This window comes from Corvus moneduloides, chromosome 1 (assembly GCF_009650955.1).
Source record: "Corvus moneduloides isolate bCorMon1 chromosome 1, bCorMon1.pri, whole genome shotgun sequence".
Taxonomy (NCBI): Eukaryota; Metazoa; Chordata; class Aves; order Passeriformes; family Corvidae; genus Corvus; species Corvus moneduloides.
In genome coordinates, this window is record NC_045476.1 from 34,352,188 (window position 1) to 34,379,321 (window position 27,134).

Genomic DNA, 27,134 nt, shown 5'->3' on the forward strand with positions numbered 1-27,134 from the left:
TGTTATCTGATGCTGTGCAAAGGGTGAGAGTAATCTTTCATTGTCTGTCAGCAAAATAAGAAGTGGACTCTCTGAGTATATCTCCCAATGTCCTTGACTCCATACTGGCATAAACTCATAGAAAGTTTAGGCTTTCAGCTTTCTAAACGATTCGATGATGCAGTAGTCCAGATGCTCTTCACAGAAGGCTGTATTACAAGTATATTGTCATTACAACCAAGGAACAAGAACTTGTAGGCATTCTCAAGCACCCTTTTTGTAGTGCAGTTGGCCAATCATGCTACTTCAGCAAGTATGGTGATGGAACCAGGTGGTTTTATGCAGTAGAGCTTCCTGCTGACTGGAAGGCAGACAGTGTTATTCCAGTTTACAAGGGCATGAGGGATACTCTGGGAAACTACAGACCTGTTAGCCCAGCCTCAGTGCCTGGGAAGCTTACAGAGAACATCATACTGGATGCTACTGAAAGGCCTTTAGAGGAGAAGGCACAGACAACATAGTCCTGTATAACTTATTTAATATTCTTCTAGCATAAGATCACCCACCTATTGGATAAAGGGAAGGCAGTGGAGGAAGCTTTTCTGGATTTCAGTTTATTAAGGCTTTTTTTTCTGTCCCTCACAACATTCTTCTAGACAAGCTGTCCAACTGTGAAGTGAGCAGGTACACAGTTCAGTGGGTGAAGAATTGAGTGAAGAGCAGGGCTCAAAATGTTGTAGGGAATCTGGCTGGGGGCCAGTCACCAACATTGTTCCTCAGGGCTCAGTTCTAGGGACAGTTCTGTTCAATATATTATCAATTATCTGGAGACAGGAGTTGGAAGTTTTCTGAGGATGCTAAACTGGGATGTGCTGTTGACTCAAGGGACAAGAGGCCTTGCAGAGGGATCTGGATAGGTTGGAGCACTGGGCAATCATCAGTGGCATGAAATTGAACAAGAACAAATGCTGGGATGAGAAATACTTTCCACAAGTATGAACTGGGAGAGGCATGGCTGGAGACAATCCCTGCAGAAAGGGGTCTGGGGGTGCAGGCTGACAGAAGGCTCAATATGGGTTGGCAGTTTCGGCACACATCAACTACACCACAACCAGCTGGTCAAAAGAGGTGATTGTCCTGCTGTATTTAGTGCTGGTGCAGGCTCATCTTGAATATTGTGTGTCCCAAAATTTAAAAAGGATGTGAAGGTCCTTGAATGTATCCAGAGGATGACAACAAAATGGTGAAAGAGCTGGAAGCCACATCCTCTGAGGAGCAGCTGAGGACAGGGGCTTGATCCAGTTTGGAGGGAAGGAGGCTGAGGCAACCTCACTTCTCTCTGCAGCTTCATGAGGAGGGGAAGTGCAGAGGGTACCCAGTGCCAGCATGCATGGGAATGGCTCAAAGCTGCTTCCAACAGAAAAGATATCAGTGGAAACAGGATTTTAATTTATTTTTCTCACTCTGTTTCAGAACAGATGTTCACAAGCATTATCACAATGTGCAGGTGTAGCCAGGAGCAGTCAATGCAATCCTCAGTTTAGCTTGAAAGTACATCATTTGAAGTCTGGCAAATTCAGAGTCCGAATTTTGCAAGTCTCCTACATCTTGTGGAGAGCCATTTGCTAGTGGGACTGCATGGGGAAAACAGATTTCTGTCTCACTCATGTGTCTCTTGTGGCAAGGAGTTAATGGCACGGTTTGTACCCAACACAGTTGCTATGAACTCCACCTCTCCAGGCAAGTTTGCCCATAGAGTTTCTTGGAATATTATGAATTATGGGCTGTTTATCTTCCTGGTGAGTGTCCTTCACCCAGGCTCTCTCTGGAGAGAGTGAACATGATGGTCTGTAAACATCATTCCTTCATAGGACATACTTGTTTTGACCACACATCCTTCCTGGAGCCTGCCATGGAGAATAACCCAAGCAGTGGGACTGCCTGGAGTCAAAAGAAGGGGTGCCAGGTGAACCCAGTCTCCTTCAAATCAGAGGCAGACACTGGGTCAACCCACAGATGATAAAACAGTCTTGAAAATATGTAATTAATACTGAAAAAACCCTGGAAATTGCCTATAAAATATTAACCTTTACCAGAAACAGGAAAGTATATAACCCACTGATGCACAAAGAAAGGCTCTTTCCAGGAAAAAAAAACCTCAAAAGTTTTAAGAATGTGATTTTCTCTGTTCAGTAATGCATTTTTATGTATGAATTTGTGTTTTGGCATTCAAAAAATCCAACCCCCAAATATTCCCCCACCTACATTATATTTATTTCTTTCTCCTTTTAAAAATTATTTTGATTTTTAGCCTTTGAGGAGGAAGAACAATAACCAATGTCATGTATTACTTTGGATGTAAAAGTTGAAACAATTTGGGTTTATGAACAGAGATGGAGTAGTCCCTGTTTCCTGAAGAGTGAGAATAAGGATTGGCAACAGTCACACACAAAAGGAGTAACGCTTGGTATTTTCCAAATTATGACACACCTTGATAACACAAAGCACACTTTTTGCCTTCCAAAACTTGCTCTGACATAGTTCTTGAGTAGTGATGCATGAAAAGCACTCCTGTGCCTGCCTGGTGCTTGTATTGCCCACATGGAGTGCTGAAAAGTGACATCTCCTCATGAGGGTGCAAGCCTGGAGCCCTTCCAAGCACCGGCTGTTCTGCACAAGCAAGAGCCCCTGGAAAAATGGAGCCAAGGGAAGAGCAGAGCTCACTCCTGCTCTAAGTTTGCAATGGGCCAGAGGGCCAGAGACAGCCAGGGCATGTGTATTGCCTTGGAGGCACAGGTGCAGCAGGCAGAACAGAGTTGAAAAGGCCCAGAGGAGCCCTGGCAATGCACTGTGCTCAATGACACACACAGGATAAGAAGCAGACCCTGGGGGCCACCCTGGGAAAGTTGCCTTTCTCCAGGTGTGAGGCGCGAGGGTCACCTTTGGCAACCTGGTCAAAAGGGACCCTAGAAGCCCTGACCAGTGGTTATGCTTGATGCTGCAAAGGAAAGCAAAAAAGCCCCAGAAAACTGTGGCAATCTGTCCTACAGGAAAATTCCTTCCTGATCTCAGCACTGGTACAGGCTATTCTCTAGGCATGTGAGTAAGACCTGTCTCATTGTCCCACAGGTTGGTCACACCTCCCAGGAGATGTCCAAATCCTATTCTGCCTCAACCTGGAGCTGTCTCAGGGCCTTGTGAAAGTGGCCACACTCAAATGCATGCTGAACTAGCACATCCTGAAGCAATTAGCTCTGGCTGTACTATTTGGATTCCCATACTGTGCTGTATCTAGCAATAATCCAGACTGGAAGTAACAACTTCCTATATAATTGGCACTGAGTGCCACATCAAAATAAAATAAATAGTCACATCTTTTAGCCACTGTAGGTGGAAGTTTTTTTGGAAGTGCAAGTGAGACTTGATTTTTTTCTTTAGTTTTTAACTATGGCTATTGATGGCCTGATCTGAGGTTTATGTCTCATCCCAAACATTTTCCTATGGCCTGCTGTTACATAGCAGGGCACTTTAGTGTGAGGGTTTTCAGTACAAAGCAAGTGCAGTTCACAGCACTGGAGTGCAGCAATTCTGCTCACGCCCTCGGGTTCAGGCAGCCCAAAGTTCACTGTAGTGCTCAAGACACCTGACCAAACACACACCACGTATGTCTCCCTCCTCTACAGCCTTTGCCAGCCATGTTTCAGGCAACTGCTGTAGAAATAAAGGAGGAAGCTTTAATGATGTATTGTGCTTGGCCATCCTTGCCTGGTGCTTTTGGCTGGCAGGGACGTGTTTCACTGTCGAGGCAATATCCCACATTTCCTTCGCTGTTTAAAAAGATCCTCTGGAGGGAGAGATTTTGTTAGTGAGCAACACATCTGACATCATGCTAGAGCTGCTCTAAGATAGGCAACATTAGCCCCAGTCTTCGAAACACAATAATGCTTTGCTTCCTGTGGTTTAACTTTTGTGATTGCCCATTTCACAAGTCCAGTTGGGTGGCTTGGGAGAGGCAGCAGGTGTACAGGAACATGTCCTGCCTTGCTTCATTCTGGACTTCACCCTCTGATTATTACTCTTAATGCTTCCCATGGGGACCATCAGTTCTTTTCATCCACATCTGTAAGAGTGAGACTGTTGGAACAAATAATCCTAAGGGCAATATCATTTTGGCAGTGTGAGCTAGCACAAGGTGGAAATTAAATGGAAGAGAGTTGGGCGCTTTCAATGTCCAAATTCAGCAGCTCTGTTAAGAAAACTTTTCTTGGAAATGAAAGAACAGGGTCATAAGTGCCGACTGTTTATTTCCACCAGCTAGAGATTATTTCACGCCTAATCTATTCACTTCAGTGGGAGGTGCAAATGTTTGGTACTTCCCTGAAGCGAGCGTGAAAGGTCAAATCCATCCAAGGCCTCCTTCCTTCTGCAGGGCACCCAAAAGCCATGCACTGGTCCCTGCAGGGCCATCAGGCACTGAGTGACCAGCATCTGTGTGAGCAAAATCCATGAGTGCTCCGTCAGACTGGTCAGGTCTTTCAAGGATTTGTATCGCCCAAAAAGAAATGCTGACGTTTAGGAACCTTTGAATTTGGATTTGGTCCCCCATAATTAATGTCCTTTCTATAAACCGATAAAACAGGCTGAGAAGGGGTAGGCAAACATGGTTCTCCACCTTGTTCCTTTCTTTCTCCCCCCTCCTTTTTCTTTGGGGTTTGGTTGACTGGTTTTTTGGGCTACCATTCTGTTGGCATACTTTAATTTTGCCTTATCTAATTTTTTTTTCACCGTGTTCTATTATTGCTGTTTTTCTCCCATTCTCACCTACATGAAACATGAACTTTACAGATTTCTGAATGAGATTTCCAATCTAGGATGTCCTGACAGGCTGGAAACAGGGAAAAGTATCTTCAGTTCAGGTAAGCTTTCTCCCATGGTAAGGGACACTGCCTGTTACTCACAGCCTGCTCTGTGTTCAAGCAAGCGCATTTGACAAAACAAAAGATTCAGAACAGATCCTGTGCTGGCATAAAACATCGTATTTCTTTGGAAATCTGCAGAGTACTGAGCTAACACACAAGTAAAGAAACCCACCACTTTCACAGGACAGGGTCTGCAGGAAGAGACAGTATCTTTAATTAGCTGAATTGGTATGGTTGCAAAAGCAGCCAGCTTTAGGCAAGAGCTCCTCTTCAAGCTTACAAGAGAAGCAGCTTCTTTGAAAGCTGAAAGCCAGTTGAGAGGGGTTATTCAGAGTTTAGTCCTTCTGACAAGCTGCATTATTTATTTACTTTAAAGTAGAAGTTCTAAGGCTGAACATTTTTATATTAAAGCTTCAGATTGCTTTATAGATACAGCATTTGTTTCACGACAAATCTTTGAAACTTTCTACATACCATTTCTTTAATTCAAAAGTCAACATTTTCTGACAATAACTTTTATATAATTTCTGTAGAAGAATGCTGGAAGAAAACATCTGGTTTTCTGTCTCTCTATGAAGCAACTGCTCAAGAATGAGTTATGGTCATGCATACAGGATTTATTACAGGATCTATTACAGGATCTTACTTTAATAAAGTAAAAGCAATGTGGGCTGCCCAGCATAGTTCCCCATCTCCTTTGCAGATATGTGATGTGTTTCTTGGGGTTAAGTGTCTACAGACTGCGGATCCCAGAGTTTTAACACTGTCATCATAGTTGGTAGTCACTTGGGCCACTAGTAAGGGTATGTCTGCTGTCATTAGTCATCACTTTCAGCATTTCCGCTTCCTGTGCTCTTGCCAGTGCAAACTGCTGCCAACATCAAGAATGTCCTTCTTTATACAAGTCACCGATCATGAGGCATTGCAGCAATAAACAAGGGCTGCTACATGGCACCAAGACTGTGGTAAAAAACCCCCAAACCTGACATGCATATGAAAAATTGCCCCATCAAATTAACATAAGCAGCTCTCCTACAAAGAAAGGAAACAGGTGAAGAAACCAGGTAAAAAAATTCATTTCAAAGCGGCATGGCAATGGAAAGATAGGAAGGGTTTTCCCCACAACTTTAAAAGCCCTATAGGAAAGCAAAGAAGACCTGCCTGCCCTGTGTGTAGGTGCAGCAAGATCCCTCACAGACCTGGAGAATGAAGATGGGACAGTGGGGACAGGCTGAAGGCCACTATCTGGCCATCCAGGCTGTCACAGACTGCTGGACTGGGGCAGGTGGCATGAGGACAAACCTCCACCAGACAGGCTGGGACCGCAGTGGCAGAGGTGATGGGAGCGGGCATGCATTCTCCATGGAAAACAAAACTGAGTCACTGGCCTGGCCTGAAGGATAATTTTAGTGCAGAGGGTGAAATACAACCCTCTCCTTCAGCATGACATGGGCTGTGACGTAGAGCTGGCAACTCAGCTGCTGCTGTTTCAGGAACGTAAAAGCTGTTTATCAGTCCTGAGCAAGCGTGGGAAAAACCTTGGCGGGGAGCAGGGTGAGCCCAGCAGGTTTTCCTTTCATTTCCTCTCCTTCCCTTTCGCTCACGAGCCCCTTGGCCTGGCGTCATGGAAGCCTGAGCTGAGCCCAATTAATGGTGACGGCTGGGTGCTGAGGGCATGAGCAACACCCTCGTGCATGGAGCGAGCGCGCAGGGGCACAAAGGGTGAGCCCAGACGTGTAACACACACGCGTAATTTTATTACACATTGCAAGGCAGGGGCTGGGAACCCTCCATGACATTAGTGCTACTGCACCAATGCCTCCAGGCCTCTGAGGGCCCCACTGGCTGAGGCCGTGATGTTGGCCCAGAGTTACCACAATCAGGAAGGCAAGAGCAGGCGGAAAGCAGAATTGTTGTTCCCACCTTGCAGGGTAGGAAAGAAAGGACTCTGAAGTAGATTCCTATGGATGTAGCAGTGTGAAGATTAATTCTTCAGTCTTCAAAGGGAGCAGGCAGCACCCTTTTAAAGGCACACACATTCCTGTAGATAAACATGCAGGTCATCAGTCATGCACTCACACCTGCAAAATGTGCAGTTCTGGGCTATTTGTTTCAAACAAAGTATCATTCTGCAGCTAAGTGCATCACTTCATTCAGTATGCAGTTTTGGGCTCTCTGCTGAAATAGCCATACCAAACCACATGGATCTCTACGCTGGAGCATGTTAAACCAGTAGGCACTCAAGTAGTGTTTGGAAATTTACCCTAACAAACATCTTCAGAGCAGCATCTTGTCCTACATTTCTGACAGTTTTCTGTGACTACTGATTGGATCAAAAGTTTTTTTCCTCACCCCTTACAAAGGAGTAAATGCTCAGGAGTGTTTAAAAAGCTTTTCAAGCTTGCTCCATTTGTTTCTATGCCTAAGTGCAAATGTGAAGACTAAATCTGTATGTGTCCGAATCCATCCTGAACATGCAGCTTCCTGGAAAGGTACCTGATTGAGACCTCCAGATCTTTATATAGTCAGGGACCTCTGTCTATTTGTGTGGGTGCCATTTTGAAATCTTTATTCCTTACAGTTAGGGAGTAAGCTGCCAATGATCGCATGATGTGCCTTTCTGTCATGTGAGAACATCTTGCTGTTTGCCTCCTGCAGCAGTTTGTGGCCAAGGGTGCAGAAGATACAGGACGTAATACAACAGCCATGCCAAGACCTCTCATCAACTGGTATTTTGGGACAGCAGCAATTGCACATGAGCCAACACTGGTCTCTCTGTTGGACCCCCACATGTAGTTCAGCATACGTTACTCGTATCTGCATATGGCTTGGACTTGAAATAGAACTGCTGGCAAAATAAAGGGGTCAAGTCCAGCTCAGATCCATCAGGTATTTAAACGCTCAACTCTGAAATACTGAAATAAATGCAAGTGAGGGTTGCAAACACAGTTTGGAAGTGGACTCCATTGACATTAGGAAGTATAGGGTGGTGGGAAAAGAGATGCAAGTCTGCAAGGACTAAGTGTTAGCACTAAAATGAAATGAACTTCAGGGTGAGAAATACATTGATTTTGTTACTGTCCCAAAATAAGAATATCATATTGTTTAGAGGTTTCTTGACTAAAATTGACAATGGATTACTGTGTTTCTTCCTATGTTCTTCATGAAAGTTGGCATTCCCTGGTAAGTGGCAGCACTTCTATGGTGTGCAGCATGGCTTGAGGCAGCAAAATCTGTCCCTAATAGTAGAGTTAAGCAAACTGTTAAAACAGGAACTGAACCAAATGCCCAGATCTCCTCCCCAAGCTCAAACTAAGCCTTTCTTTGAGGTTCAGGAATGTTTGGTTAACTTTAAATAAAACAATGTTCTGTTTCTACACATCCTGCTTTCAGCAAAGACTCCAAGCACAAACACAAAAATATGGCAGGCACATATATGTTTGCACTACTTCTGGCCCAGCTGAAACCAGGAAACACTGGAAATCTCACAAAATCAGCTCTGCCTCACAGACTATCCAGCTACCAGGTTCTGTTGCTGTTACTCCACAGAATACAATATAACTCATGTACACACCAATTCATTATTAATTTTTCACCAAGTAAGTGTGATAAACAAGTTTCCCAGCCTATCAGACATATGAACCCTCCCATTTTTATTCAGGTGTGGCAGCATACTATATAGCTACCTTATATCCCTTTTATGCTGCTTCTCATTGAGTCACTGGCGTAATTGCATGAAGACAAAATGTCTCTTGTGGTACATGACAACAAACCAAAGCACATCATAACAAAGATAACAAACCAGGCATACGCATGTTGTGCTTCATACTTGGTTTGTGGCTAATTTAAAATACATAATCCTAAATTTTGCTGCTTGTTATCTCTTTGACAACTCTCTGCATTGGATTTGTAGAGCATAAATATGAAGACAACAGCACTGTTTTAGAGGAACATATTTAGCTGTATAAAATTGTCCTGCATGTCAGGGCAAAATTTTTAAAGCACTTCTATGTACCAGGCTTTTGCAAATTTGCAAATTCATATTTAAAGGAACGACTAATGTTATTGCTAGAAACTATATCACTGTCAGCAAAACATAATACAGCCACCCTGATTACCCAGCTATATGCTTGACCGCACCGCAACAAAGCCATCCCAAACAATTCAGTACCACAGCTTCATGCTTGCTAGCCAGATTTATTATATTTTCCAGATTCTGACAAGACACATATTAAGAAATGCATGTTAATCATTGTCCTAATGAGAACAATATGCAGTTAGCATTTAGAGTGTCACACAAAAAATACAGAAGGCAAGTACCGAATAAATGCACTCTAAATTCAAGGAAACCAAATCCTTCTTTCCACTAGCGTGTTTCAGTGAAATGGCCCTCTCCAAGAGAAATTTTTAATGAACTAGCTAAATTTTAACCAGTACGTATATGTGCTTTCATTAGGCATGGGGCAAAGTAAAATGCCATTCTGACCACAACTGTGAAAGAAAAACAACCACTGTCCCACTTGCTTACGTACAAAAAGCTATGAGTATATAAAGCGCTAAAAGCCTGCCCAGCATCTCTCCTCTGGAGACACCAAACTTCCCAGTGTTGCACTGTTTACAGCCAGATGAATTCTGGAGCAAACAACTACCCAACCTGTGTAGGAGTTCAAGAATCTGTCTTTAAATTTATTTTCAAATAATAAATAAAATGCGTATCTTACAGAATAAACCAGTTAATCTCATTTGGTAAAAGTGCAAAACCCATCACACTTCTGAGAGTCTCAAAGGTGCATGAAGGTTTGGTTTGAAATTTCTAACCCAAAATATGTGCACTTCCTGCGCTTTTTTGGTTATGTGGAGATAATAAGATTTAAGATGCTGCTGAAACAGCAAATAAAGAAGGCATCAATGGAGTGGGTGCAAAAGAAAGCAAGATTGTCATGTCTGCTTAGATTGCAGTGCCTCACTGCCACACTGCACAGAGGACATCTAAAACCTGTGCTTCCCATTCCTCCCTCCTGCCTCCCTACACAGGTCACAGGCTCTGTCTTTCTCTCCATCCTGACCACCAGGCACCGTGTGAACACTGATTCAGCCTTTACTGACTGTGCACTAAGAACGGCTTTTCTTTTTTTCAAATCTCCCTGGAATTATGAAGGTGTTTCCACACCCTGAGTAAAGACTCTTGAAAATAGTTAGAAAACATTAAAGCCGTTTAGAGTGCAGCACCTTTTAATCCCTTTGCATAGGTTAAAACTAGTATTGCCTTGAAAAGTGAGTGCTGAAGTAAAATGTGACTGAAAAATGTCTCATCATACCCTACTGGAAGCCTTCTCCAAAAGGGTAGTAAATGCACAAAAGCTTCGGCTTACTGTTTTTGAAGGTGTACCTCTCCCTCCTTCCCTTCCTTTCACACCATTCTCCCAAGAAACAGAAAAGTATTTTCTGCTAGCATTACAAGAATAAAGCTACTACAGTTTTTTTTCAGAAAGAACAAAAATTAGCTCAATAATTGGACTACCAGCTTCCTGAAGAGAAGAAAGAAAAAAAAAAAACCCAACCAAAACAGAACACAAAGCAAAATAAAACCAAGAACAAATTTCCACAATTTTGATGCATATTGTTTAAAATGGCATTTTTCACTTAGGGATGAGGTTTTACGCAGGTCATCTTTCGCTTCAAGTCTCCAGAAGTAACAACAAAATTCAGCTTTTTCTTCTAGACAGTACCATTGCTGCCATCTGCTTATGCTTTGTCTTCCTGAAAAAATAAATAATGAAATCTTTGCAAAAGGAAAATCAACCTTAAATAAATAGTATCTAGAAATATTATCTTAAGGGTAACTATATCATGCTGCAAGTGCATCACTGAACAGATTAAGGTGATTTAAAGAGATCTTTTATGTTATATATTTTACTCAGTTATATGCTTATGATCTCTCTCAAGTGAAAACTTAAAAATTCCAAAAAGAGCAACAATTAGCTTGAAAAATCAGCTTAGATGTCAATAATTGACTACCAATAACCATCCTCTTGGCTAATATGTGTTTGCCCAGGGCAGCCAGTGTCCGTAATCAGCATTCATCTTTCATCCTTGTCAGCTGGGCTGTCTGGCAGGAGCTGGGTGGGGTGAACACGGAGGGGTCTGCGATGCCCAGATGGATGTCAAAGAAGCGAGTGGAGGTTGTCACGCTGTAGTTCTTGGTGTAGGTTTCCTGTACTGGGTAACAGTCTTTGACGGTGTAAACGCCGACCCAGGATTCCACTGCAACCAAGCAGAAATGTGACTACTTTAGGTGACAAGAGCAGACGAAAGTGTCATGATGATGTCAGTCTCTTTTAACTCATTGCTTCTGTTTAACACTGGCTATTCAGATCCTCATTATCCTGCTATTTTTTAAAAATTCCTATTCTTTTCAAACACTTCTAGCGGTTCATTATCTCAAGACTACACTCAATGATTGTCTCCTTCAGGTATGTGATGTAGCAAGCCTGTCCCTTTTTTAACTTCAGTTTAATTCCACAACGTGTTAATCTCAGAGGTGTTCCCTTGCTCTCTTCCCCCCTTGTTCTCTGCTGCCATCACCTCTGCCTTCTCCACTATGCTATTTAGGCAGTGTCAGTAACACCACTGAAGTGGTTTCCTTTGAATACCCTTTGCTATTCTCTCTCTTTTATTAACCTCTGTGATCATTCTTTACCCCTTCAATCAAAAAACCGGTTGTTTTATGCATTTCAGACCTCGATAGCAGAAACTCATGATGTTAAAATTACCTACTGTGATCACAAATCAGTTCCTGTAACAAATTTTTCTAGTCCCAAGGACACTTATTTTCTCCCACCCAGCAGCAATCACACACATTTATTTTCTGTACTTCCAATTTTGTGTCATATGCTGTACCACAACAACATTACCAGAAATAAAAAAAGGTGAAACGAAACACATATATACTGTATCCAAAGAAAGGGTGGTAAGCTGAGTAATATTTGAACATATCTCTTCAGGGCATGCTAGTATAGAAAAACATTCTGACCTAATTAATATGGCCTTGAGTATACAGAAATGGAGGCACCTTTTACTCGACAAATCTCTCAGAATTTTGAATAAAATATTATGGCAAAATATGATGCTACCAAAGTAGCCTGTATCTCCCCTGAAACTTTGATAATTGTAAAAGAAATATAACTTCTAGAATCCAAACCAGTATTAGCTGAAAGGTACATAGGTAGACAGACAACTCTCAGACATTATGTTTATAAATGATCATACAGAAAAGCACTGGAGATACAAAATAATACAGGACATAAATCACAATTTATTGAACATATCGGGATATAAAGTTCCACAAAAATTCCAAAAATACCAGCTCTGAAAAAAGAAGTAGTTCTTGGAGTGAGTGATAATTTGCCTCTTTCAGAATACTAGAGGATATATCGACCCAGTTACAGATGTCTAGTGGTCTTATCCTTTATTCTCTACTTCATTTGTTTTGCTTTTATTCAAGAAAGAAGTATTTTCCTCTGGCTAAATCCTCAAGTTCATACCTAGCCTATATATTAGATGTCTATAACCATAAGCACTGCATTAGCTGAATAGTCCCATAAATTTCACAGAGGTTTTAAAACTTTTTTTTATGGTTGTCTGGGTCATCAATAAACCATAGATGAAATGGAAGCCAAAGTGCTAATAAATTGCTATGCATTCAAAACCTACCATACTGTACCTCAGAAAATTCACCCTCCTTTCTTTTATGGTGCAAGTGTTCAGCTGCCGAGTGCAGAACTAAGCCTTGAGAGCAGACATTTCTTACCAGTATAGAGGATAACGAAATTTAGGCACATATTAAGGATTTCAGTGCCTGCAGAACCATGTGTAGATAAACACTGACACCTGCTTTGTTTCTGTTACACAAACTCTAGTTTGAGTGTGCCCCTAATTATAGTACCAATTATTCTCTAAATAAATTTTGGATACAGGCTGCCAGATTCAGACATGAAATGATGCTGTTCCACACCAAACTCTGTATGATATGAAATACAATACGATCAAGTCCCTTGAACATTTTTAATCCTGCTGAGATCTGAAACATTTTCCTAATAAAATGCATTGTTGTTAAAATGATAATCTGTGCATGGGGCACTTTCATTACTTCTTCCATAGAATTTTATAGAAATATGGAAACCTGGAGTAAACCACAAATAATTTTATTTTTCCCTGTGCAGCAGAGACATTGATTGTTATTAAAATAAAACAAGAGCATGCACGTACATTTCCTGGCTGGTTTTCTGTCAGACCATTCCTGTACCATAACTTCATCTCCAGGTCCCCCAATGTAGTACTGATCTTCATAAGTTGAATTGGCAGGAATATCATATGGATCCCATGGCTCTGTCAGAGCAATCTTCGAGCAAAGCTTTGTAACTTGTTCAATCTGAAACATCACTGCATCTTTGTAGAGCAATATATATTCAAAGAACCTGAAACATTAAGAAAAAGCAATTTATATATATATATATATATAGTCTTTTTCTATCCTAAGCAAGGAACATTGCTGATATGTAAGCTTGCCTTTGACTTCTCAGTATAAGTACATTTCCACTTGCATTAAACTTTGCCAAACTTTGAGAAATGCTAACCAGTTGGGCTGAAATTTCCCATGCTGAAAGTTTGCCTCAGCTGATTCTTTCCAAAATAAATAAATCAGGCTGAACTGGTTCAGCCATTTCTGAGAACAACAGAACAACTTTTCTGAGAACAACTGAGAGAAAAACATGTTATTATTCCTAGTTTTGTTTTGGGTTTTTTTTAATAACTGTTTCATTAAAAAGCTCTAGTGCCTCCATGTTTTGGAGAAAGGATTTAAAATTTTGGCAGGGGAAAAGTTTTTAATAAAAGTTGCCCAGATTTGGCTAAGTTATAAGCCTTTGAAAAAATCTGCTTGCACAGCCTGGATAGATTCACTTCTCCATGAATGTGGTAGAGCCTTTCTCTGTACTGGTTAGATGTGGTATCTGCCATCCTCACAGATGTTTTTCCATGGCAACACACATAGCTTAAGTGGGACATGGTGGCAAAGGGGGAAGCACGTGGTCCCAAGTGCAGAACTGAGAGGGTCACCCTCCTAAAGGCACAGTTTCTCTCTGGAAGCCACCAGACCCAAGAAGTAATGAAAGGAGAAAGCAGAGGAGCAAAACAGTAAGGCAGAGATAAGGAGAGGTGTGGAGCTCAATGAACTTGAGAGGCTAGAAGGTGAGGTCAACAAAATGGGTAGTTAACAAGGCTTTAAAACCAATCCTCTACTGAGTATGAAGTGACCAAGCCATGCTCTGAGGAGAGACAATAAACATTTATACGGACACTTTCATCTGGTTACTGTTTACAGTGGTCTGGTCTGCCACCAACACTGTGACATCGCTTCCATACCTTTGCAGTCCTCACGTTCTTTTGGGGAGGATGCAAAGTTTACATAAAACGGGGTTGAAACCAAAACAATTTACAGTTTTAATTCTTGCACTACACAATTGCACCAGACAGCAATACCTTCACCCACCACTGATACAGTAGCTTTTAAAGGTTGCATAATGAGAAGTGTCTCAGCACGGTTAAGAGCATCTAAGCAACATTCCCATCACTTCTTGAGAGGATCATTTATCCAGCACGTGTTGAAACACAGGCAGGCTAAATGTCATTAGCCAAACTGAACGGAGTGAAAGAGAACATAAAATGAGACAAGGAAGCTCACATGATGTAAACTGGGAACCCTCTCTCACACACAACCTTGCAAAACATGGGACATAGCTGGTCCCACTTTCCACATGGAAGTCAGTCACTGGGAACTTCCCCCACATTGACAAGACTCACATAAACAGGCTGATAAACTGCAAGGCCATGTACAACCTTCCCCAGGGTAAATCATTCTTCTGCCCATATCAAAATATTTCTGCTTTTGCCATGACTTTCACCAACCTAAACTTGCCTGCCATTTTCTTAAAGGCAAGGTTTCTGAAGTCATGGCGCACTACTGAAGAATTCAGTGTCTTTATATTTTCTTACATAAACCCAACCTGAGACCACATATGGACATACATACCTTTTATATCATATTTGGTCCAGAGAACATACAAGAACGCTAAAATACATTTATGTGCTTTCAATGACAGTCTAGTGACCCAACTACTCTTCAGCTGGCTGCCCATAAAAGTGGGATAAGAAATGCCTTACAGAGGAATCTATCACCATGTTTGAGACATCTGAGTGATAATTATAATGATTTTGTAAGAGAACAAAAAGTCCCAGTGTATTACAAACTACTGGGAATAAAAATTCAACTATTACATTTCTTTTTTATTTAAAATCCTCACTTAAAACTTAATTCACACAGAAATTTTACTTGCATTTTTAACAATCTTGCAGACAGCAAGATGGGCATTATGAAACAACAAAGTAAATAAAAATGAGGAAAATCCAAACAAATCAAACTCAGCACCAATCATCTCTCTAGCACCCATTCTGCAGAATAAGAGGCTCCACCACGTAAATTTTGGTTCTGGGAGAAGCACTGAACATATGTGTAAGAGCCACCAGTCCCACACCTTGATGTGCTGCTGGGATGAACTCTGCCTCTGTGGTGGCAGGCACATGAGAGGAGATCTGCAGAGAGTGTGGTTCTGCTCACATGTGCATTACGATCTCGCCCCTGGGTAAGCAGGGGCAAGATTTACACTGTCCTTGTTTAACCCAGATGTGCCTCACATCCAAGTTTTATAGAGAATTGCTCTGTTGCACAGGATCTGAGTTTAACAGCATATGAAAGGTGAATGGTTAAGTTGTTGTTTTATAAAGAGAAGAATTTACCAGCCAAAATTAATAGCAAAATGTGCACAAATATAAAAATGATAATTTCAAAACAAAATATTTTAGAATAAGAAATATTTTCCCCTTTTTGATTTTAACCAGCCAAGTCCTAAGTATACTGCCTCTATTTGTTTTAGGTGCCTGAGATTTCATTGGCTTTTTGAGGGGAAGCAGAGAGTCCTGAAAATAGGTCTTGGCAAAGAAACAGGAGAGGAAATGATTTTTAATTAGTTTGTTTTTTCAGAAAAATATAACATATTTGCAGCCTGCATCCACTTCTAATATTATTTTTATAATAATTTAATTACTTAAACTGTAACTCCAAGAAAGCCCAAACCTAAAACAAAGTGCCCCAACTAGGCCTCAATTAGGCAGCTTGAAACAGATATGAGTAAGTTACTTGGACAACTATCCTATTTGCCTGAGATTATTTCCCTTCCTTTCCTATCCTATTCCACCCTACCCTGTCCTATGCCTCACCCTCTTGTACACTATGGGACTCTCTCATGATCCTTAACGCTCCCTTTGTCTGTGCCTGAAAATGGATAAATTCCAGCATACAAAGACACATGTTTTTGCTCCTATGCTTTACAGAATCTCTTAACTCTGGACCATATCCTGCACAAATAATTCCATTGATTTTGCTGGAAGCAATCATGTCAGATAGGTGGGATACAGGCTGGGTTCAGTACTTTCTTCTCCCAAGCTAAGGAAAGTATTTTTCTGAATAAGAGGCCAACTGAGTTTAATGAAAAGCCAGTATACCATGACCACACAATCACAAGGAGAAGCACTTGTGTTAAGGACATACTGCAAGGAGTGGGTGTGCATCCAAATACTGTCCCGCCTCTGAGATTCCTCACGAAATCTGGGGACATAGTTAGAGGTCCTTCTCAGGACATAGCCCAGATAACATAAAGACCCACTCCTGGACCCCCATAAAGGCCTGAACCAATAAACTTGTCTTCTGAATGGGTTATTGTTTTGCATGTTAATAACACAATTCAGAACAGTGAACTGTTTTTCAACATTTGTCAGAAAAAACCATCATTAATGTTAAGATCATGCTACCAGCTCCTTTTCAGGTGCTCAGTCTGCATCCTGTGCTGGGTCCTTCCCAGTCCTGAAGCATGCTAGCCTGTCCATCACCTAACACATCTGCCTGACTCCCAGGGTTTACTTCTGCACTTCCAAGGGCTTCCTTGTGAAAGACAAGCCGACAAGAAAGGAGCTGCTTGCTGTCTGACTGCCTTTGTAGTGACTCAGAGGAGCAGAGGTGCTGTCAGTGGCATGGCAAGACACCTGTGATGTATTGAAGAACATCAGACAAGGTCATTTGCTAGAGAGAAGCACAATAATGGTCTGAGATTGAGACTGGGTAATAGAAATTCCTTGTGTGCTGAATCTGGCTCTGCATCATTTTGCTCTGTAGCTTTGGACAAGCAACTTAACAGTACCAGAGCCTTAAAATGCTGTTTGGTATTTTTCATTGATTGCTGTAGCACTGGAGAGACACAAATCAGTGATCACGAACCAGCTGTGTGAGGCATTGTATTAACAAACACAAATCCTGCCCCCAAAAAACATTGAAACAATGGTAAAGCAGACCCTCCTTTACTGCAAAGGTGTATTGAGGTTTCATGCACCTAGGATGTTAACCTGTTGATTCAGTTTTCCCAGCTGTAGCTATTGTAACCTTAAAACTCTCACTCATGTTAGCCAGGATGGATATATATTACCTAGCAGTATAAAGCTACTGAAAAATGGAAGCAAAATTGTGTGTATTATTTGTATCTGAGATACTGTATTACTCAGCAGGAAACAGTATTTGCTATTTAATACTTCAAGCTGAGGTCACTGCAATTATTTCCAAGCTAACTTTGCTTTCTCTTTTGTGATTAAATGAAGGCTTGAAGCATCTGTCTGCCTTTGTGGTACTCTGCCAGTTCTGTTTGTAAAAAGACATTTTTTAACATTTTGGAAGAAGCTAAACCCACCTCTAATTAGAAGAAATTTCACTACAAATATCCCAAACAAATTCTCTGTTCTAGTGTGCATGGATAGATACATCCATATACTTAATTCTTGAGTTATTTTGTATCCTCTAGATATAATACCCCACAATGATACCACTCTTTTTTACACATTTTTTACTGAAGATGGACTGGGAGAATGGGAACCTTTACTAGAAGTGTGACTATATAACCCCATCTTGTCAGGTCCTCAGATTAAGAATATTTCAAGGGAGCAAAGCTGCCAAACAGACATGCAGACTGTTGATAAACACTCATCAGGTCAAGAACATTCATCTGCTTTTGGAAGGATCTGGCAAGCTCATTTCAAAAGGGAGAAGCATTCGTTTTTTCGTGTATTTCTGGGAACTCCTTTCCTCTTTCCCATGAAGTTTTCGGTAATTTCAGACTTGTGTTTTTCTTCTGGTATATCAGACCTCAACAACAACAGTAATTTACCATATTTGATCTCACATGTTTGGCAGTGGTGCAGGACTATGGTATATTGTACAAATACAGGACTGTGCAGATACATGTGACAGTAAATGTAATGTGATATTGTGTAAAAGCAGTATTTTTTTAGTCTGATTTAAATCACTCACAGATTGTAAAGGCTTTTTTTTTTTTTTTTTAATTTCAAGGAGATCAGACTCCCTATATCAGGTATCTAATTAGCAAGGTATATGAGGAACTTTGACCACACTACCAGTTTCTGAAGCAGAGAGAATTAGCCAATTTAAGTCCTGTTAATTATGAAGTTTGTGTAGAAAGAAAACCTTAAATACAGGAATCAAAAGCTGCAAAGTCAAAGCTACACCAGCTAAAAGACAGCATATTTTTGTGACTTTAATTATGAAACTCAATAAAAAATTAGGCAATTTCTTATTATTTTAGTTGTTTTCCCATAAATTAGATTAGTTATTTTGGCAAACACTAAGGGAAATTCAGCTCTTCAGCATGAAGGCTGTTTCCCCTGCTGTCCCTTTTTGGCTATTTGACACTTCTTAATAATCCACCAAGTCACACCCCTGAGAACAATGTACTGCAATTGAAGCGGAAATTAAGAAAAAGAGTAAAGCACTGTATTTAAGGGAGTTGTGTTTTGCAAGGGGCTAAAAGATGCACTGCCCTTAATAGTAAGCATCTGTGTGTTTTCATAAGTAACCATATATTCATAATTGGAGTCCTGTAGACAACAACACAGCTCAAAAGGAAAGGAATGGAAGATGTGGCCAGCATACCATAAAGCTTTCCAATGAATCAATGGAATCACCTCCTAGGGAATATGGTATATACTAGCAGAACCACATATCAAAATATACTTGAGGTCAGAGATTATTTTCCTGTTCTGGGTTTGTAAAAAAGTCTAGTACAATGAAGCTTCCATGAGTAAGTTAATAATAATAAAGGTTACTGGAAAATCACTGCAGGGCTTAGAGGAGACCCAAAAGAGTGGGGAAGGCCAGGACTCACCTCTCAATATACACAAAAGATCTTAGGAAAGATGAAATAATAAAGAGGGAAATGACAGAGGTACGTTATAATTTATTTATTTATTACATTTCTCACCCTCTGTGCCATATGCAGAAGGGCAGTAAATAACTCAATTAAAAGAACTGGTGCTCAAAACTGAGACATGGGAACGCTCTTTTGAGAGGGCAATTATTTTAAGGCACTCTGAGCTTGTAAAGATGTAAGAAATAGGAAACAGAAATTTAAAATGTAGAGAGAGCCAGAAAAAACATGGTTACAATGACTGAGAGTATCTCAAAAAGGAAAAAAATACATAACCAAACATGAAAGACATACCTGTGTCCTGTTTTTAATTTTACCTCTAGAGACCAGCCAGGAGCCTGCAGCTCGTGCCACAAGGGCTGGTGGGACCTGGGCAGGGCCAGGAGCAATGGTGGCCAAGCCCCCTATCATGTATAAATGGAGCCCACAGGGAGCAGCAGAGGCCAGGGCAGGCAAACAGGGTGTGGGGCAGCTCCTCCCGTGGAAGGGTGCTCAGCAAGGGTGCTGAACCTCTGCCAGCTTGACCAGGGAGCAACAGGATCCACCCAGAAGACAGGCACAGCCTCCCTAAGCTCTGCAGCTGCTACAACTGATGCAGCTGCCCAGACAGAGCTCTGATGGACCCAGGCATCACCTGCAGGGGGGTCCCTGCTTGGACAGCGGCAGTGAGAATCCCTGTGGGAGCTGAGCCCAGGTCCAGGAACACCTCTGCTTAGTGACAGAGTTGTGGGAGCAGGAGAGTAGGCTGAGGAGTATCACAGACTGCAAAGACCTTTAAACTAGATTTGAAGTGAGAAAGAGAGAAAACCAGGCTTGCTAGAGATAAGCCTGGGGGTGGCACACCCATGTTTGAGAGATGGTGTGCTATCAAGGTCCTTTGGTCTGCCCTCTCAGTGGAGGAAGGGTATGGAGATCTACACGACAGCAAAGACACAAGGGTTATTGATATGTTAGAAACCACAGAAGTGCTTGAGAACAGTCAACACAGGACTTTTTCCCCTCACAAAATAGGTGACAGGATCAACAGCCCAACTGAAGCACAGCTACACTGATGCACACGGCATAGGCAACAAACAGGAGGAGCTGGAAGCCACTCTGCAGCAGGAAAACTGTGATATAGTTTGAAAGATGGCAGGATGACTTGCACAACTGGAGGGATGTAAAGGATGGCTTTAAATGCCTCAGATGGGACAGGAAAGGAAGGAGAGGTGGTGGAGTAGCCCTGTATGTTAGGGAGTGTTTTGTTTGTGTGGAGCTTAGTGACAACAGGGTTGAGTGTTCATGGGTAAGAATCAGGGGGAAGGCCAGCAAGGCAGATGTCATGTTACAGACCACTCAACCAGGATGAAGGGGCAGATGAGATACTCTATAAGCAGCTGGGAGAAGTCTCACAATCACTGGCTCTTGTTCTCATGGGACACTTCAACTTACCAGATGTCAGCCAGAAATATAACACAGCAGAGAGGAAACAGTCTAGGAGGTTCCTGGACTGAGTGGAAGGTAACTTCCTGGCACAGCTGGTGAGGGAGCCAGCTAGGGAAGGTATCCTGCTGGACATGCTGTTTGTGAACAGCGATGAATTTGTGGGTGATGCAATGGCTGGAGGCCATCTTGGGCACAGTGATCACAAAATAACAGAGTTTTAAATTATCAGGAAAGTAAGGAGGGGGAGTTCAGCAGAACATCTTTCTTTGACTTCTGGAGGGCAGACTTTGGCCTGTTCAGGATGAGGAACTTATCCAGTTACTTATCCAGTACTTAATGCCTTCTTTGCCTCAGTCTTTAATGGTTAAGACTAGTTGTTCTCTGAGTACCCTGAACTAGAAGACAAAGACAGGAAGCAGAATGAAGCCCCCAAAATCCAAGGGGAAATGGTTAGTGACTTGCTACACATATCGTATTTGTGTGTGAGACACAGAAGTCCACGGGGCTGGATGGGATCCACCCAAGAGTACTGAGGGAGCACACGGAACTGCTCACTGAGACACTTTCCACCATTTGCTGACAGTCCTGGCTCACTCAGGAGGTCACTGTTCACTGGAAGTTAGCAATGTGATCTACAAGAACAGCAAGGAGGAGGACACAGGAAACTACAGGCCTGTCAGCCTGAGGTCAGTGCTGTGAAAGGTCATGGAGCAGATCATCCTGAGTGGCATTATGAGGTATGTGCAGGATCGGTTATGAAAGGCAGCTCCTGCTTGGCCAACCCAATCTCCTGTGACTCAGTGGATGAGGGGAAGGATGCTGATGTTTACCTGGGCTTTAGTAAAGTCTTTGACACAGTGACCCACAGTACTCTCCTGAAGGAACTGGCTGCCCATGGTTTATACGGGTGCACTGTTCACTGGGTTAAACACTGTCTGAAAAGCTAGGACCAGAGAGCAGTGGTGAATGGAGTTAAATCCAGCTGGTGGCTGGTCAGGAGCGGTGTTCCCATGGGCTCAGTACTGGGGCTAGTCCTGTTTAGTATCTTTATGGACTTGATGACGGGATCAAGTCATCACTCAGTCCCTCATTAAGTCTGCAAATGACACCAAGTTGGGCAGGAGTGTTGATCTGCTGGAGGGTACGGTTGCTCTACAGAGGGATCTGGACAGGCTGGATCAATGGGCTGAGGCTAATGGTATGAGGTCAACAAGGGCAAGAGCTGGGTCCTGCACTTGGGTCACAACAACCACAGGTAGTGCTTCGGGCTGGGGGAAGAGTGGCTGGAAAGCTGCCCAGTAGAAAAGGACCAGGGGTTGCTGGTCATCAACCAGCTGAACTTGAGCCAGAGTGTGTCCAAGGGGCCAAGAAGGCCAATGGCATCCTAGCTTGTATCAACAAGTGTGACCAAGGTAGTGACTGTCCCCTTATACCCAGCCCTGGTGAGGCTGCACTTAAAACGGTGTTCAGTTCTGGGCCCCTCACTACAAGAAGGACATTGAGGTGCTGGAGTGTGTCCAGAGAAGGGCAACAGAGCTGGGGAAAGGTCTGGAGCACAAGTCTGATGAGGAGCAGCTGAGGCAGCTGGGGGGGTTTAACCTGGAGAAAAGGAGGCTCAGGGGAGACCTCATTGCTCTCTACAATTTCCTGAAAGGAGACTGTAGCCAGGTGGGTGCCAGTCTCTTCTCCCAAGGAACAAGTGATAAGACAAGAGAAAATGGCCTGAAGTCGTGCCAGGGGAGGTTTAGATTGGATATTTGAAAAGATTCCTCCAAGCATTGTAGCAGGCTCAGCAGGGTGGCTCAGTCACCATCCCAGGAGGTATTTAAAAGACCGGAAGATGTGGTGCTTAGGGACATGGTTTAGTGGTGGTTTTTGTAGTGTTAATTTAACTCTTGGCTTCAATGATCCTAAAAGTAATTTGCAACCTAAATAATGTGATGATTATAATTGTCAGATTTATCTGGAGTTTTCACATCTTTCTCTTAATCAGGGTCTGAGACAGGACTGGATGTTATCTCTGCCCCCTATGAAAGGGACAGCAGAATGAGGTTCCTTAATTACAAGTAACTAAATTTAAATATTCTCCCTTTTTCAGACACAACTTTAGAATAAAAGAATAATAAAATATAAAAACATTTTTTTTCAACTAGAACTGGGTACTGCAGCTTCTTACACAACTTCTGTTTATAAACAGAGGAGGATCTTCATACACCATGAACAGGGATTACACGCAATTCAGGAGCCCTAGAATAATCTTCATCGAGATTGTAAATCCCATCATGCATATACTTGGCCAGTTAGTTGCTTTTCAATATGTGCTCCTACAGAAGAAGTAATCATGAAGCAGTCTGAGGAACAGATTGTCCTTTGGAGCAGATGGGAAGAGGTCCCTATTCTGATAGAGCAAACTTTTCTTTCATGATGGAATATTCCCTGGAAAAATTTGTGAGGATATGCGCTCGTACCAGATTGCTGTCCCAAGATGTAATGATTTCCACCTTCCATGTGCAATGATTTCCTTAAGAGGGATGATTCAGGTCTATCTGATATCTGTCCAATATAAAAAATAAAAAGACTGTGTCTGTTTTTAAGGGAGTTTGGAAGTCAGGCCAGATAATCAGACGCAACAGTTTGGAAGCATCTTCAACTTTCTAACACCTCCATCCAAAGATCTGAGTACAGCTTATTGTTAAATGAACTTTGTAAAAGATGGAGATTCACATCACTGGAAATAAATGGAACCTGAAATCACTGCAATGAACTACATTCTTCCTCCCCACCACCAATGTAAAAATAATTTCATTTCAACCAGAAGTCTTTGTGCAGGTCTTTTTCTTCTTCCTTCAGCAACTATCAATCAAAAGTAATATTGTTAGGTGAGTGCAAAAATTAATGACTGGATTCAAATACAATGTGTCAGTGCATTAAAATTCCAGGTGGAACTGACTGAAAGTGTGAAAAATAGAAGAATTACGGGAAAGAATGGAATGTCTATTTGAAAGAAAACATATAATTAGGGAAGATGTTAATTGCACCATGGCTGTAAAGGAAGTGGCATTTTGAACACAAATCCAAGTGGTGCAGTACACAGTAATGATTTAGAAAGGGAAGTTTACAGTTCTGGGTCCATTAGGGAGGTCATTTATTCTGCTCTGCTTAGTCCTGCTGAGATCAGAATGCTGATGCTGCTTCCGGTTTTAGATGCCTCACTTAAGGGAACAGATAAACAGATAGGATATAGTTCAGAGAACAGCAAGGACTGTGGGATGTTTAAGAAACAGGACCTACGAAGAAACTGACCATGTTTAGTCTACAACAGCAAGACTGAGGTATGATGATAAGACGGCCAGCATATCAAAAGCTAAAAATTAATAGAAATTTTTCTCCATGGCACCTCAAGCAAGGAAGGCTTACTTAGGAGATACTCTGAAAATGTCTGTGTCTTCTTACAGTCTAGCTTTTACAAGAACTGGGAAGAAAATCAGGGATCAGAGACAATCCATGTAAAGCTTTTCTTCTCCAGGATGGAGGGACAGGTATGGTATATGGCAACTTAGAGACCTTCCCAGCCTTACACATAAGTGATTGGAGAACACCGATGGCTGCTGGTCCTTTTTTTGTAACAGACTAGCTCAGTCAGTAAGTCCTGATATTATAAGACCTAGATTCTTGACACTGCTGCCTTCTCAAAGATGTTGAACAACCTTTGGGGATGACTTCCGGAGACCTCCCAAATGCAACAGTGGCAGTCTCTGAGGAGTCTCAGCAGAGGGCTCCATCTAATTTCACATGGGAATTTGAGAGATTAGGTACCATCTCCCACACACTGATGACCTTCAGCTCTGTTTGCTTGCACAATTAACCTAATTACACCTATCATACTATTTTCAGTGCCTGAATGAAGACAAATACTGTCTAAAATCAGGATTTTAGATCCTGAGATAGGAGTCAAATGAAACATGTTCAGCATTCATAGGGAATAATTAAGAGGTTGAACTATCTGTTAAACTTCCTCTTCAGAAAACTGTTTTTCTTTGGTCCTCTTTGAGTTACTGTGCTTTTTATTATGACAAGAACTTTTCCACCTTTGGGGGGTGGGGAGTGGCTTTCAGCAGTCACCACATGCCTACTGCTTGTAGGAATCCTCTGCAAGAAATATCCATGATGCAGCACAAGAAAATGGCATGTCCTTAAAAATCAGCTGGGCTGAAAATACATAAATAATTAATAGATGAAAACTCATTTCAAAACCTTTGTCTTCGAGTTATTGAGTACTTGCTTTAGGGCACACAGTATGTTTGACACAGAACTATTTCACAGGTTATCTGTTAGGCCATCACAGAAACAACAGTTGCTGAAGACACTGCAATCAGCTAAAGGAAGCATGATTAAGCACACATTTCCATTTTTAAGAATGTTTATAGCTGTATCAATTATATTAAACCCCTGACATGTTTATTTTTCATTCAAGGACAGTTCTAAGAAGCAGTAGCAAAGAGGGCAAGATCTGTAAATAATATTGGTATAAATATACTACACTGGCACAGCTGAAAGTTTTCCATTACTCAGGAAAAGGTCACTAGACCTATTGAACATGTTTAGACTACCCATGCTGCTTAAAACATGACAGAAATAGCTTTACCATTTACCATCTGACACAAATACAAACTGAAGTCTTTAGCAAACTGGTATGCTTACCTAATTTTGGGGTGTTTTCCTGACACAGAGCCCAGTGTCCTACACACACTGACAGGGAGCCACAGTTTTCTTTGAGCTTTGCTTAGTTATATGAATGTAGAACTTTTGTGCATGCTAAAGGTCTTTTCCTTTATCATTCCTATAATCATAACAGAAAGTAACAGTAATTAAAGTATTTATTTAATGGGCAAAATTTTCAAAACTGACCAGTGATTTTTAACAGCTTCCTATTTTGTTCATTCAACATGAAGGTACTTAAAAAAGGCAAATTTTCAGAGGGACAGCATTCAGTATTTTCTAAAATTCAGTGTGTCAGAGTAATCATTGAAAAACTGAGGTGCCCAATTTTACTACACACTCTTTTTTGTATTCAAAGACTGCATAAGAAACTCCTGAATTCTTTCCCCAGAGAAAAATATGAGCAGAAATCACTTTCTGCCTGTCAGATTTTCTCTCTCATGTCTCAGGTTTCCAATTGTCGAGAGACAACTGTTCTCTCCACATCATAAGAGAAGATCCTCATGTAGCTGCTGCTGTTTGCAATTTCCATCCATCAGCTATGTAATTAGAGAAAAATTCTCCAAAATTATACATTAACCTGACCCAAAGTCTCATGAAATAAGCCAAAAAAGTTTCACTGATTTTTACAGATGCTACATCAGGTGTTTATTAGCTGTTCCATTTATAAGAAAAAATAAGCTGAAAAATGTTTAAAACCTAACACAGCTATCAACTTATCTCAAATGGGCAACATAAGAAGATGCTGAAAGACAAACATAACATTTTATGCAATCTCAGCTACACAAAAATGTATTTCCACAAGTTTTATCTGACTTTTGCATATTTTTTTGTGATATTTCTTTTTCTTCTCCCTTATAGTGTTCTGGGCCTTGTTTTTCGGCAAAGTAATTAACATCTTTATATCCTTAACAGAAAACACTTAAATTATATGAAACATCTTTTTGTCATAAAAACTCCTGATTGGGAAGGTTTTTTATGTAGTCTCTTGCTACAGCTAACTGGACAAAAATCCTACAACTCTGAGAGTATGGAAACTCAGAAAAATGGATTTTATGAGAAATCTTTGGAGCATTTTCATTTCTCCATTTGTTCTCTGGTCTGCTGTATCGCTTGGGGTACTTGGTCTCCCACATTCTCTGCCTTGCATTAACCATGTAGCTGGACTCAACCAGGGAACGGGAAAGTGGTTTCTGAGGGAGGAAGGTGCTACTGAAGCAATGAGGGAGAGAGAGGATGGAAAAAACTTTCTGCACTAAGCCTCATGTTGTTACTGCCTGCCCCAGTGCTCTACACCGCAGGTGTATCTCAAGGACACTGTGCCTGGAGGCTGCTATGATCAGGTCTCACAAAACTTAATTTCTACATGTGTTACTTCAGTATAAACAGTTTGGGCTAATGATTTGAGCTGACTTCTTTCCTTGTATTTGATGCTTGCTCATACACTGTACTAAGATCCTGGCAAACATCATACACATACTGTAATGATGAGAAGTTCTTTTACTTTTCATAATATTTTATGAAAATATTTTAAAAAATACAAATTTTAAAAAATACAAAAATTATCTACAAAAATAATCTATAGAGTTTTACAGCCTGAAACTGCATTCACATATTTGGGGGGATGAATCAGGCTTGTAAGTTAATTTTTCCATTCTTTCACAGGAAGGAAATTCAAAGAACCAAACTGTGTTTCAGACATGTTAGACTT

General features: G+C 41.4%; 1 protein-coding gene across 1 annotated transcript in view; it reads right to left on the bottom strand.

Annotated features, from left to right (window-relative positions):
- Window positions 1-9,075: 9,075 nt before the first annotated feature.
- The window catches only part of EPDR1 (ependymin related 1), a 29,437-nt gene continuing 11,378 nt past the window's right edge, over window positions 9,076-27,134 (bottom strand). Inside the window, exons 2-3 of the mRNA XM_032104891.1 lie at window positions 13,167-13,375; window positions 9,076-11,162 (exon numbers count right to left, since the gene is read on the bottom strand). Coding sequence (XP_031960782.1) covers window positions 10,972-11,162; window positions 13,167-13,375 — 400 coding nt within the window. The 3' untranslated portion in view covers window positions 9,076-10,971. The remainder of the gene's footprint in view (window positions 11,163-13,166; window positions 13,376-27,134) is intronic.